The sequence below is a fragment of the Desmodus rotundus genome, chromosome 3 (assembly GCF_022682495.2).
Source record: "Desmodus rotundus isolate HL8 chromosome 3, HLdesRot8A.1, whole genome shotgun sequence".
In the NCBI taxonomy this organism is placed as follows: domain Eukaryota; kingdom Metazoa; phylum Chordata; class Mammalia; order Chiroptera; family Phyllostomidae; genus Desmodus; species Desmodus rotundus.
Genome location: NC_071389.1, coordinates 22,763,410 through 22,777,920, shown reverse-complemented (window position 1 = coordinate 22,777,920; position 14,511 = coordinate 22,763,410). Strand labels below are relative to the sequence as shown.

The following is a 14,511-nucleotide window of genomic DNA, read 5'->3' as shown; positions in this document are numbered from 1 at the left end:
AATTAATCAGAATTAAATAAATTTTTTTAAAAAGAATATTTATCAGTAAGGAAAAGGTAGTTTAGTCAATAATAAAAGGGAAAAGACTTAAGCAGGCACTTTACAAAACACACTAGTGAAATAACCAATAGACACAGAAAAAGATACTCAACCTTACCAATCATCAGAGAAATAAAATTAAAACCACAATGCATTATCCACCAAACACCCACAAGAACAGCTAAAATGGAAAAGACAGCCCAGACCAGTGTGGCTACGTTGGCTGGGTATCCTCATGCAAAGCTGGAGGTCACCGGTTCGATTCCCATTCTCTGAAGCATTATTTATAAAGTAGAAACTGGAAACACCCCAAATATGTCCATTAACAGTAGAATGGATAAATACATTAAATCGTGACATATTCACATGATGGAAAATTCTAACAAACTACAAGTACACAAACAAACGTGGATGAATCTCACAAACATAATGTTGAAAGAAAGAAACCAGACAGAAATAAAGTACATAGCATGTGATTCCATTCATATAAAGCCTAAAGACAGGCAAAACTGATCTATGGTGTTGAAGCCAGAATAACAGTGACTACCACTGAGGGGGCATTGTAGCGACTGGGAGTTTGGGGTTGCGGTGATGTTCTGCGGCCAGACAGAACTGGGTACTGTTTATACTTCTATGGACTTTGTGCAGATTCACTGAACTGAATACATAGTATTTCCATATGTATATTGTATGTCAATAAAGTTTACATTAAAGCCCTGGCTGGGGAGCTTAGCTGATAGGAGCATCATCCAGTACACCAAAAGGTTGCAGGTTTGATCCCCAGTTGGGGCACACACAGGAGGCAACTGATCGATGTTTTTCTCTCTCCTCCCTCCCTCTCTATCTAAAATCAATAAAAACAACCCTGGCTGGTGAGGCCTGGTGGCTTGAGCACCGGCCTGGGAACACAAAGATCACCAGTTTGATCCCCAGTCAGGGCACATGTCTGGGTTGTGGACCAGATCCCTAGCTGGGGGCATGCGAGAGGCAACCAATATTTTATTTCTCTCCTTCCCTTCCTCACTCTAAAAATAAGTAGTAATCTTTTTAAAAAATAAAAAAGAAAATCAATAAAAAACATATCCTCGGGTGAGGATTAAAAAAAGTAAATTTAAAATGTTTACGTTAAAAAAATGACAATAGTATTGATTTAGTGGGGAGAAAGAAGGTAAACATTGAGGAAAGGACAAGATACGGCGGATCAAAACCGGGCAATGTCACACTGTCCCACACTCTCAGGGCAACCACAACGTAAATAGACTCAGACAATCACACAGAGAATTCCATTCACTTGGCCTCCCAAGAGAAAAGACGAGGGTCTTTAGAAGACTGTGACTGCTGCTCTTCTCTGCTGGTTTAATGCCTAGGCAGGTGGTCCCATTGTCTAAATGGTATCATCAAGGAACAGCATGTGAGTGGAAGAAGCCCAAGGTCCTAATAAAGGTATTAGGACTGTAGAGAGGTATACCATTACTGGCTCCAGGGAAGGGAAAGTTCTCCGGGTAAGCATTGCCTTCCCCAAGCATCCTGCACTATATACACCCCAGGCAAGCCAAAACATTAGATTCTCCCTTTAATGGCGAGAACCAGAAACATGGATATTTACTCAAGGCAGTTCTAAAAAGCGCCTTTATCTTCCATCCAAGGACCATCAATTTAAGGCCCAAGAGGGACATGGATCAGAGCTCAACCAACTTCCATCCATAAATTGTGAGCATTATGTCAACAGAAGGCTCTACCTTAGGTGTACATATTCAGAAGGGAGGTTTCAGTGCAGATTCAGATCTACTCCATGCTCAAAATAATATCAAGCATAATAGTAATAGATCAGCAACCTGATAAAATTTGTACAAGAATCCAGAGAGACCACTTCATCCTTCAGGTGGAATGACAAGAGAAGGCTTCAAGGAATAAGTACATTTAAACTGAGACTTGTAGGACAAAGAGAATTTTACGGGCAATGTGGAGGATAAGAAGTAAAGTACTAAGATATTTTAGGCAAAGGCAAATGATGTGAGCAAAACTGGAAACTGGAAAAAGCACAAACAAGGAACAAGCATTTAGAGTATCTACTCTGCACCAGGCATCGTGTTAGATGCTACTTTTTATGCGGTTAATTCACGAGGCTCAGAAAGGTTAGGCACTTCGCCTAAATCAGTACACTGGCATTACCAGGATTAAAATCCAGTTCTATCTAATTCCACAGCATGTGAGCTTTCCTGTATGTGTGGCAATGGGAAGAGTACAAGATAAAGCCAAAAAGGTTAAGCTAAGATCAGGGCTCTGAAAACCTTTTATTTTGTGAATGGGGACTAAGGGTTTTTTGTCTACAAATGTCTCATCCAATAACAAAATCAAGAAAGACTTAAGAAGAAATATTAGAACTAAGTTGAGAAGTATGGGTGGAAAGTAGGAAATCTATCTTAAAACTATAAAAAAGAACACCCAAGCTGAGGCAAAGAGAAGACAGACTGCCCCCAAAGTTTGGATGAAGGTACCCAGAAGCAATTGTGATGCCAGACACAGAAAAGTCAAGAAAGAGGCTTACTGGTAGACAGGAACGACAAGCTCCTAAGGAGATGGTCCACTGAAACACTTCGTAAGGGCGGAAACTGCACTGCTTTTGTCACCAGTGTATTCAGGATCTAGCAGTGTTTCACACAGAGTAGGTCATCAATAAACTCTTGATAAAGGGAGAGAGGTCAAAGAGATAGATGGGAGCTACAGAGACCAAGGGTTGGATCCAGATATTAACATTATATACATTACAACATATAATAACAGGTGATGACTGAAGCAACTGAATGCATGAGAATTTCACTAGAATGTAAAGGAAAAGAGAAGGAGAGTACAGAAATCTGGAGAATGCCAGGCATTCCTGCTAATGAGAAAAATAAGGAGAGACAGGAGAAAATATCAAGAAAAGAACTGAGAAAGGTTACTGGTGACCCTGTGCAGAGGTTCCAGAGACAAAAGTAAAATAGGCGAAAGCGGCAAAGGATAAGTGGCTGACGAGAAAGTGGATGTACTCATTCAAAGAGTTTGATTAAGAAAAACAAGAGAACAGAAACACAAAAGCTAAAGGAGACGGCAGATTGTATAATGTGCTCTAAGATGGGAAATCTGAAGGGGCTTCAGGGTTAAAGGGTAGAACTCCCAATGGTGGCAGCAGGGGATGGGAACAAAAGCACACACAGGTTGAGCAGTGTAAGAAGAGGGACACCTTTTCCAGAAGAGGTGGAAAAAGAAAATGGAGTGAAAGTATTGAGCCAAAAATGAACAGTCATTCCTATTCTTAAAAGAAAACTTCCAAGAAAGTCCAAGTCACTCCCAGGCAGTAAAAGAACCACCACACATTTTCCTTGGGTGTGCTGCACTGGGTCCTGATGGACAACGCTCTCCTAAGAACAAGAATGTGGACTAACCCATCTCTGTACCTGGCCCAGCTTAGCCTGGCATAAAGGCCAGCACACAGAGGACCCTAGTAAATGTTACTGGAAGGGGGTCTGAGCAGGTAGTATACTCAATGGCTCATACAGGCTGACATTTCTCCTCTAAGAGGGGCACTGACATTAAGGAACAGCTCAGCTCTGGCTAGATCCAAGAATCCACACTTAGTTCTGCCTTGGAGCCTCCAGGAAACTACCCTGAGAAGAGTTCTATCGTTGTTATCACTGTCCCACGAGAACTGTACCATACACTGGCGTCTTCCCTGGCAGGATGACGATAATGAGCTGCAGCCCTGAGTAGGTGTTCTTGAGATGCCGGAACATGGGCTCCACGCTGTCTGCCCCCTGCGCATATTTGCAGAAGCAAGGCTGGCCCTGGATGGGCATCCCCGCATCCTTGGAAATCTTCCGCAGCTGGTCTGTGAAGTTCCTGCAGCACAAGCATGGTCATAACAGGAGGCAGTTAGGTCCCACTTAAATACCTCTGATCAAACGCCTCCATCTTAGGTTCCTAGCACTATGACAGGTACAGAGATGAATGAGGCATGATCGCAACCAGTGCCAAAAACATTCATAGTTGAGGAGGACAAGACAGAGCTCGCCAAATGTTTAAAGGCACATGCAGAGAGCTCAGGGGGACCTGAGGGAATTCTCAGGGTCCTCACCATCTCCCACTCAAAGCAGCTATTCCCATGCTGTTACAAGTGCACAGCAATAGGCAGATGCCCTCTTTGTTCAAATTAAGTGATTGGAACATAGGAGATGTTCAGTAAAAATGAGCTCCCTCCTCCCCTACTGTTTCTTTGAGGCTAAGAATAAGAAAGAGTAATTCAACAAGCCTCTTTCCTTTGGCTTTAGGGCCATACCCTGGGAAAGGAAGACAAAGTTGGAAGAGAGGATACACATGTAATAGGTTTAAAAAATTAAGCTACATAAGTATAGCGACTGCAATGAACAGTAGGGAATTTGTGAGAATCCTGCATTTAGATTAAAACCAGTAACGCCCTGGCCAGGCGGCTCAGATGGTTGGAGCATCATCCCATACACCAGGAGGCTGCGGGTGCGATCCCCAGTGAGGGCACATGCCTGGGTTGTGGGTTCGATCCCACGTCAGGGCGTATGTGGGAGGCAACCAATTAATGTTTCTCTCTTTTTGCAAATCAGTAAACATAACCTTAGGTGAGGATTTAAAAAAAGAAAGAAAGAAAAGAGCCCTGGCTGGTGCGGCTCAGTGGACTGAGTTCCAGCCTGCAAACCAAGAGGTTGTTAATTCAATTTCCAGGCAGGGCACATGCTTGGGTCGCACGCCAGGTCCCCATCTGGAGGCGTGTGAGAGGCAACCAATTAATGTTTGTTCCGCACACTGATGTTTCTCTTCCTTTCTCCCTTCCTTCCCCTCTCTCTCAAAAAAAAAGCAATAATGTACAAATAGAGAAAAAAGTGAATTGTTTAGAGAATGTTATTATATAATATATAAATATCAATATGATTGTAAACACGATGTAGTGAGAAAGTATTTTCCACATGTTTATTAAAAACCATAAGAAAGACACTGCTATGTAAAATTTAATATCATTTATATACATATAGATATAAATTGGATGGGAAGGTTATATATAGTAATTCATAAGACTAGCTGCATCAGAAGGGAGAAATGGGACCAGGATGGGGGATATAAAGGAAATGTCAAATTTATTTATAATGTTGTATCTACCTAAAAAAAATAAAATAAATGATATAACTAGGATAATGGATACATGGGTGTTTGCCATATTATTCTAATTTTTCAAAATAAATCTTAGAATAAATAAATACAACCTAACAATTATTTCATGTAAATAAAGAGTTATGTCTCTGACAAACTGTTACCAGTATTTTTTTTTCCATTTCTCTATATACAACTGCAATGTAGCCACTAAGAAAACCAATGTGCGACTAGATTCCACTAGTGTATGTCTAATTCAAGGAAACTGGTAGTCCCAATTTTCTCTCTATTACCAGATCATTTGGGACACTGCGTCCAGTGCTGGGGGCCACAAAGTCTTAAAGCGAAGTTTAAAATGGGGAAGGTCCTGAAATCCTATGCTAAAAATTATATATATATCTGAAATATAAGGGGCCTCTTTAACAAAACAAAAATAAATAAATAAATAAACATCTGAGGGTTGGCCCTAGAGTATTGCCTCATCCATGAGACAAGAAGACACGAGAATAAGAGAGAAGCACACAGAGAATAGAGCCACCAACAAGGGGACACAAAGGCATAAAGGACACAAAGCTCTTTGGGAGCATTTCTAATATTGCTAAGGACCAGCCCTCCAATGCTAGGCCAAGGCTAGAAGAAGCCTGGCTTAGATGGGATTAAAATACCAAGAACCCAGGAAAGGGCACAAGAGGAACCCGTTTAAAACAAAGTACAGCAAAATACAGTAGTAGCTGGTTACCTGTGAGGAGAGGGGAGAAGGAGGAGGCAGGGAAACCAGAGTCCCCATATTCATCAAGGCCAGCTGAACTCACCAGGGCACACATCTCTATTATCCTTATAAATGTCCAAAGTGGTCAGCTCCACCAACTCTTCCTCAGCCTCATAGGAAACCGACCCTACCCCAGATCCAGAGAAGTAAGAAACTACCACTTCAACAGACTGTAGGAACTACCAAACTGTACCTTTTAAAAGAGTGAATGTTTTGGTATTTGAAATATATCTCAATAGAGCTCTCTTTAAAAAAAAAAAAAAAAAGAGAGACTGGCCCTGGCTGGTGTGGCTCAGTGGATTGAGTGCCAGCCTGCAAACCAAAGGGTCGGGGCACATGCCTGGGTTGTGGGCTGGGTCCCCGGTAGGGGGTGCAGGAGAGGCAACCACACATTGATGTTTCTCTTCCTCTCTTTCTCCCTCCCTTCCCCCTCTCTAAAAATAAATAAAATTAAAAAAAAAAAAAAGACTGCAGGGAAAGAGTCAGTGACTTCTTCCACCTAACTCATTCACTCACTCCAGACCATTACTCCCCTACCCTGTTCCTTTAAACCACTTGGCTGCATCACTTTCTTCGTTGCTATCTACGCTAGCCCCTCAGCGACAGCTGGAGGTGGCTCAGAGGCCTTTACAACTCACGTTCACCTGATTCAGGTTATTTGGACCTGGCTGAACAAATTTTGTGCAAGGAGAGGACAGCTCAGAGGACCAGCTGAATAAGTTGCTCTTTTTTGTTTCCAATTAGGAATGTAAGCTTTGAAGCCTCAAATCCAATTTGATCCCAAACCCTGACACCTTCTTCATATGCAAACTTTGTACAAGTTACTTAACCTCTTTGAGCCTCAGTCTCCTGAAAATGGAAATACCACCACCTACTCACTGTGAAGATGAAATAAAAAACCATAAAATTAGGCTCGGTGTTGGCATAAATGCTAGGCATTACTATTACCTATTACCATGTCAATAATTATAACAATAAAAGAATTCAGGACGCCCTTAGGAGATTCATGCCCTGACATCATCATCTCTGAACAGAGAGGGCTCCTTATCAAGACTCCGACCACAGACTGGCAGAGAGGAACAGCAGAAGTTTGAGCCAGACAGCACCAGGGGCAGAGCCAAAAATCAGCGAGAGCACACTGCAGATCTAATCGTGGCCTCTCGGAAGTAGGGGAAAGTAGGCAACCTAGGGTCCTTTTCCCACCCTTCCCTCCATACACCCAGCCCTCCTTACTTGAGCACTTCTTCTCGACACTGTTTTTGGGGTGCGAAGCAGGCGATGGCCCAGACTTTGATCTCAATCCCATTGTAGAACTGTTTCCCCCGCATGTCCCAGACACCCTGATTGGGTGTGGCAATGGCCCGGTTCTGGGGTAGGCAAACGGGGAGCCCAGGTGAGCCTCGTGGGTAGGGAGTAAAAGCCCCTGGTTATAAATCCCAACCTCCCCCCAAAATGCCCCAGAGATGTTGTCTGGCCCTGACCCTGCTCACCCGGCCGCCATACTGCAAGATGGGAGCCGGCAGCACTCGTCCCGTCACCTCCGTCATGTCATCCTTCACTTTGATCCCAAATTCCTGGATGTAGGGGTCTAGGTTATAGCTGGCATTCTTCATCTGCAAGACAATAAAAGGGGATCTCAGGAGAGCAGCCCCTTGGCAATACTGCTCACCCTCTGGGTCCCAAGTAGAATTCCCTGGGCAGCTGAGAGTGGTGAGAAATAGCCCTAAAAAAGGAGGGAAACTGGAAGATGATGTAGTGGGAGTGGATAACATAGGGAAGTAATATAAAAGGGAAAAAAACAGGAAGCAAAGTAGCTATAGGGTCAAGAAGCAAAAGTGGTCCTACAGAGTCCCAAGCAACAAATCTAGACTTGAGCCCTCCTGAGGGTCCTGTCCAGGCAGAAAAGCATCTATGCTCCCAGGGGCCCCAGTGACTGAGCAACAGAGCACGCATTTCTCCAAAGCCCCACTGACCAGGCGGCTGATCTCCTCCTGTCTGTCTGGGGCAGATCTAGCTGTAGCCTTTATCATGGTCGAAGTCTGGTTGTCAGTCAGCTTCTTAATGCAGCGCTGTCCGGCCACGATGTTACAGACCTGAGGAAACAAGGAGGATAAGTAGCTCTGGCTGGAGTTCAGTCCGCCCTATACTCAGCCCCAGAGTAAGGGAAGAGACCTGGCCTGTCAGCCCTGGGAAGAAGACCGCAAAATCCCTTGGGCATACAGGTTAGTTAGAAAATACCCGTGTGCAATACCAAAGACAATATAGCCACTTTGTGATTGAGAGCTAGGGATCTAGCACCAGATCTGGGCTCAGGTCTCATATGTTAAGTGGGGAGAACAGTAAGAATCAAACAGGGTTGTTCAGAGACTAAGTAAAATAAAGCACTTAAAGGACTGAGTACAATTCTGGAACACAGAAAATGCTCAATAAATTGCAGGATAACTTATTATTTACCAAAGGTCTCAGCATAGAGCTCTTCTAAATACTAAAAAACTCAATCTACACAAACTGGATTCCTAAAGGAGTAAGCAGCAGGTAGTCGGTAAACGGTGGCAGGTAGTCTGCTGCTCCATCCTGAAACCCACCAAAAGAATAAGGGACGGCCATTAACTCTTGAGCCCATCTACAGATGACCGCTATAGAAATCACTGTCTCAGTTGACTGAGTGTCTTCTGCTGGTGTGAGAAATATCCTGCCATTCGGTCCCTCTATTTTGGGCCCCAAAGAATACAGTGGAGATCAGAAAAGACTTTCTAGTGATATACAGGAATTCCATTCCCCAATATACTATATTCAGGATGCCATGGACAGAAAGCCTTTCAGAGTAGAGAAAGCCAGAAGGTACAGAAGACTTGCATTTAAAGCCCAGCTTTGCCACATCTAGTTATGTTACCTTGGGCAGGTCTAGGTCACTTAACTGCTTCTTTGCTTTAAGTCACGGGGAGAAAACACTGTCTCGTGAAGTTGTTGTGAGGATTTAGAAGAAATGAAATATAGAACTTGCTTGCACAGGGCCAACACTATGACAGCACACTTCTCACTCTAATCTGCAGCAGAGTTCATGAGGAACAGGGGTTGGGAAAACCAGGACAAGGTCACCTGCCATTAAACTCTGTATCCCAAGGAATACACAAATCAGTAAATTCACTTAGCAGAAATCCAGAATTAAAATGTATGAGGTTACTCTCTTGAAGTCACCTTAAATTTGTAGCACTCTCTAGAGATGATTTCAGCTACGGAATCTTAGCCACACTAAGCAAAAGACTAAAGCAGGGATGTGGAAAATTGGACCCTTGCTGATGGCATGTAAAATGGTCCAGCCACTATGGAAAACGGTATGGTGACTCCTCAAAAATTTAAACACAGAATTGCCACATGATCCAGTAATTCTACTTCTTGGGATCTACTCAAAAGAAGTGAAAGCAGGGACTGAAACAATGATTTGTACACAGCATTCAAAACAGCATTATTCACAATAGCTAAAAGGAAGAAGCAACCCAAGCGTCTGTCAGTGAATGAATGGATAAACAAAATGTAGTATGTATATACGACGACTTATTTAGCCTTAAAAAGAAAGGAAATTCTGACATATGCTACAACATCAATGAACCTTGAAGACATTATGCTAAGTCAAACAGGCCCGTCCAAAAGGCCACATAGTATGTAATTTAATTTATATGAAATGTCCAGAATAGACAAATCCGCAGAGACAGAAATAGAGTAGTGAGATTACTAGGGACTGGAGAGAGGGGGAGGGGAAGGAATAGCAAGTGACTTACAATGGGTATGGACTTTCTTCTGGGGGTGATGAAAACATTTTACTATCAGTGGTGATGGTTGCATAACTGTGAAAGTACTAAAAATCCACTCACCTGTGCATTTAAAGAGAGTGAATTTTAAGGTACATGCATTATATCTTGATAAAGCTATTCTTAAAAAAAAAAAAAAAAATCCCACCAGGCTATAATAGCCTGCATCACTTGACCCTGAACCTCTCCCCCCAAATCATCCACTGCATTTCCTCTCATAGACTACATGCCAGTCAGCCACTATGGCCTCCGTCTATCCCTCAAAAGATCCAAGCTTTGATCTGCTTTAGAGCTTTTGTACTTGCTATTTAACTCGTGCCTGGAGGTCTCTTCCCTCGGTTGTTACCAGGTTGATTCTATCTCGTAATTTGGGATTCAGCTCAAATGTCTCCTAGAAGAGGCCTTCCTTGACCACAATAACTAAAGTGGCTCTCCAACCCTCTCCACCCTTACTTCTATCCCCTTAACCTGTTTTATTATTCTTATAGCACTTACCACCATCTGAAACTATCTTATTTATCAATTTATTGTCTATCTCCCCCTTCTAGAATGTAAGCTCCATGACAGCAGGGACCTTGTCTTGTTAATCTCTATATTCCCGGCACCTAAAAGAGTATATGACACATAGTAGGAGCTCAATAAATATTTGTCAAATAAACAACAGTAAAAATCAAAATATAAGTCGTATATAAATTATTCACCTAGAAAACTATTGTTTAAACAGAAGTAATGTTACTTTGCTGAGAAGTCTCAACTGGTGGTAGCTATTACCTACAGCCTATCTACTTAGCTCTTCCCTGAAGATTTCTGTTACCCCTCAGAGAAAATACTGCCTTCATCCCACTTTCTGTGCATCAGCATCTACTAACTAAATCCAAGTTCTTGGGTTTTGGAATTTCTTCTCCCTTCAGTCCAATTTCTTCTAGTTACTTCTGAAATCCCAGAAGCTCACAGAAGACTTGATCTGTGGCCCTATTTGACTCCCGCTGCTGGAACAAAGACGACAGTCCAGGCTAGCGCTTCTCCGAATTTCATGTTCCTACGAATCCTCTACGGATTCTGCTTAAAGACATTCTGATTCAGTAGGTCTGGTGGAACCTGAGAATCTGCCCTGAGCACACTTCCAACAGCAATAGGCTAGACGATGGAGTGGTCAACAGTAGTAGTTTCTCATTAGACATTTTGGCTAGTGTATGACTAACCAAATAGTTCTGTATTTGTATGCTACAACTTAAGAAGTATTACTATTCTTTCTCTAATTGCAGGACTTGAAACGTCTGTTGAAGTATAAAAATATAAAAAATCTTGGGGCTAAAACTCTTTCACATTGACCATTAGGAAAATAGGATTCACATTATAGGTAAACATTCACCTCCATTTTCTGTAAAACAAGGTATATTTTTATCTACAGGTTACTTAAGACCCCCAGCTTCAGAGGACAGAGAAAGAGAAATTAAGAGGGCACAAATGTGGGTATCTGAAATCTCTGTCCTGAACAAACTAATTACGTACTAAACAGTAAGTACAGCCTTCACCTGTGCCTGGCAGCCCTGAAAAAACGTGAGAGCAGGATTGGAAAGAAGAAGAAAATTTAGCAGGTAAGAATGAGGCCTACATTTCACAGAATGACCTTATACCTCTCAGAATGTCAATTTTCCGAACTTCAAAATGAAGATGAGAGATTACAAATGGAAGAACACACCTCCGATGGTCAATGTGCAGATACAATGCTTGTTCCCCAGCCCAACCATTACTTGGCAGCCTTACCTCTAAGGGCAGGTAGGTATGCTTTTGTTCCTGGCCAACTTGCAGGCAGGGCAAGTGGGGATACTTGAGCTGAAGGTTATATTTCTGCTTGAAATACTGTGCCACTGTGCACTCCACAGTCTGTCCACTCTCCAACTGCAAGGGAAACCTGTTTTGGGGAAAGGAAGGAGGTATCATAGCCCAGGATTGAATCTCAACTCTCTAGACCTATAACCACAGGAAAACCCAGACTTGGCTTTATCCCTACCCAGCCTCGTTAGAGTTCTGCCACTCTTGGGAAAGCAGGCAATACAGGGCTCCAAAAGAGAAGCAAGATCCACAACCGTCAGGACCGTACCTGACTCACCAGTATTTCTAGTGTGGAGCATAAAGCCTGACACATAGTAGACACTCCTAACCCAGTATAGGCTGAGGTCAAGAAGGTAGGTGAAATCAGTGAGGGCTTCCCCAAGGTCTAGCCCAGGAGCTTTCTTTCTCAGGAGGCAAAATAAGGTGAAAGAGATTCTAACATTTACAGAACTGATAAAGGAGTCAAGGGAAGATGCCTGATCTATGATAAAGGCCCACAGAGGAAAGGAGAGACCAAGAAAGTAAAAATGGTAGGTTGAATACCAACAGACCATAAGGTTGGGAGAGGGATGTCAAATTCCCTCAGCTTATTCAAAAACAGGGCCAGTCCAAGGCTCATTCTCAGGGCCAGTGGGGCAGGAAGGAGTGATGGGAGTGTGTTGAAGTATCAGCACTCCTCCGCGGAAGGTATGGCTGGGCAGCCCTGTCAACTTACGTCTGATGGCTGGCAGGGCGGCGGGTAACATTACACACGCGGTATTTCCTCTTCATCTGTCCACAGTGGGTCACTTCCACCTTCAGGCCTAGAATACACACACTGCTTGTCAGGGTTGAAATAGGTTGCTCATGTTCCCAGGCTTGGCCCCTCTCCTGAACATATCCCAGGGGAATTTCCTTTTAGGGCTAATGAGAAAGTAAGGCTGCTTCCCTGCCCTGCCTGGTTGGGTCCTTACCCTTGATCTCCTTGGTAAAGCGCACACGCTGAGAGTCTGTGAGCGGCTTGGGCTGCTCATCTATGTTCCTGATGTCCAGCACCTCACACATGAACTCGATCACCGGCTGCGCCTTGTAGAAGGCAGTCGCTGAGACTGTGGGGACAGAGTAGGCCTAGCTCAACGGAGGTTCTCTCTTCCAGAATAAATGGAAATACTGCTCTGTACACCCTCTTCCTCATAGGGTTTGGGATGGGGGAGGGGTCCCAGGGCTGTAGGGATTAGACTAGGAGTGTGGTTGCAGAGCTGGGAGGGATAAGGCTGGGAGTGTGGTCACTGGACTCAGGGTGCCCCTGGCTCCATAGCTCTCCCCACTCACCATCAATGTTGAGCATCATCTTCCACATGGCAGGGCGCACAGACTGGTGAAAGCCGAACCAGACCTCGCGCCCACCCCCCAGCGGGTGGTAGTAGCCCTCAGGCGGTGAGAAGAAGGAGCGGCCCACAGGGGTGTACCTGGCAGGGACAGGCAGAGAACTGGTCCCTCGGGCACAGGCCCCCACCCTGTGAGGCATCCTGGGCACGGAGGAGCCCTGGCCTGGAAGGCAGGACACCAGGGCTTTAATTCCAGCTCTGATCATTTGCTAGTTGTGTAACTGACCTTGTGAAAGTCTCTACCCTTTCTCTGCCCTGAAGGGACAGATGGGTCACAGCCCAAAGATATCTAAAAGGGACAGGGCCAATGGTTTAAACCATCTAAATGTATATATATGCTTGCCTGGCATATTGTAGGGCTTCAAAGAATATTGTTTTAAAGGCACATTGTAGAACCTTAATATGTGCTCGTTCCCCTCCTCCCCCCATAGCAGTTCTGACACCAGCAGTAGCCCAAATATTAACTATACCCAGTACCTCATGGATGCCAGGTGCCGCATGGCCACATCCAGGGCTTGCACAGACTCCAGGGGAACAGGGATCTGGCCACTGACCAGGGCCTCATGCAGCATGCGCCAGCTCACAATGGCCAGCCACTTGATGGAGACCTTGAATATCCGATCTTTCCCTTCCCCAGGGATTGTCACCTCAAAGTCAACCTTCAGTAGAGAGAAAGGGGTGAAGGACTTCCAGTACTTTCCCACAAGCCAACATCCTCTGCCCTGCCTCAACTGTCCCCCTCCCCATGGATTTGCTAAGACTCAGCCCTAAAGGGGCTCACAAGGAAGACTTCAGAGTAAATGCAGCCCCTTAGTCTCCAGCCACCTTGGCTCAGTGCTTCTGTCTCTCTCACCCACACTTAGCAGAAAGTCCTCAAGGTCTAGGTCTATTTTGAGTCTACTCTCAATCTGTCTAAAACAGGGATAGACATACAATAGGCTAAATAAACACCAGTACCTACCCTTCCCTCACCCTAAAACACACTTTCTCAGCACAAAAGATGAAAGGGATCTCTGGAATGCCTGACTCCAAAGAGGCTTACGTGAGCTCTGTCCTGCCCCAGGCCCCCTGAAACAGGCCTCACTCCCACCTTACCCGTTCATTGCCAATGGGTAGTGCTGTGACAGTGTAAATGTTCTTCTTTCCATCATACACGGGTTTGCGATCACCAAAGATCTGAGGCTTGAAATGCTGGACCATGTATTCCACCACTTCCCTGTGAGGGATAGGAACAGCCTGTAAAAGCTGACAGACTACCACTTCGAGCTTCTGGAAGTAATTCAAAGTCCAGGCAATGTCTCGTCTACTACATTCTCTCCTAGTAACTACGTTTAATCTCATCTACTCTATCACTGTGCTTTTCCAACTTCAATGTTCCTATGAATCACCTGGAGATCTTAGTAAAATGCAGATTCTGACTCAGTAGATCTAGAGCAAAGCCTGAAATTCTACATTTCTAACACCCCAGGCGATGCTTCTGGTCTTCACATTACTAATGCTCTAAAGGACCTGAAAGAGTAAGTGCCTTCTGAACAGA

General features: G+C 44.2%; 1 protein-coding gene across 3 annotated transcripts in view; it reads right to left on the bottom strand.

The window, feature by feature from the left end:
• The window catches only part of LOC112299351 (protein argonaute-1), a 38,139-nt gene that overhangs the window by 13,106 nt on the left and 10,522 nt on the right, over positions 1-14,511 (bottom strand). Inside the window, exons 3-12 of one of the 3 annotated variants that reach the window (XM_024554569.3) lie at positions 14,070-14,190; positions 13,452-13,633; positions 12,919-13,055; positions 12,561-12,695; positions 12,323-12,410; positions 11,539-11,686; positions 7,936-8,055; positions 7,444-7,575; positions 7,196-7,329; positions 3,734-3,918 (exon numbers count right to left, since the gene is read on the bottom strand). In XM_024554569.3, coding sequence (XP_024410337.1) covers positions 3,734-3,918; positions 7,196-7,329; positions 7,444-7,575; positions 7,936-8,055; positions 11,539-11,686; positions 12,323-12,410; positions 12,561-12,695; positions 12,919-13,055; positions 13,452-13,633; positions 14,070-14,190 — 1,382 coding nt within the window. Of the gene's footprint in view, positions 1-3,733; positions 3,919-7,195; positions 7,330-7,443; positions 7,576-7,935; positions 8,056-11,538; positions 11,687-12,322; positions 12,411-12,560; positions 12,696-12,918; positions 13,138-13,451; positions 13,634-14,069; positions 14,191-14,511 lie in introns of those variants that run through there. The other 2 variants (XM_024554570.3, XM_045190828.2) reach the window with 2 other exon arrangements.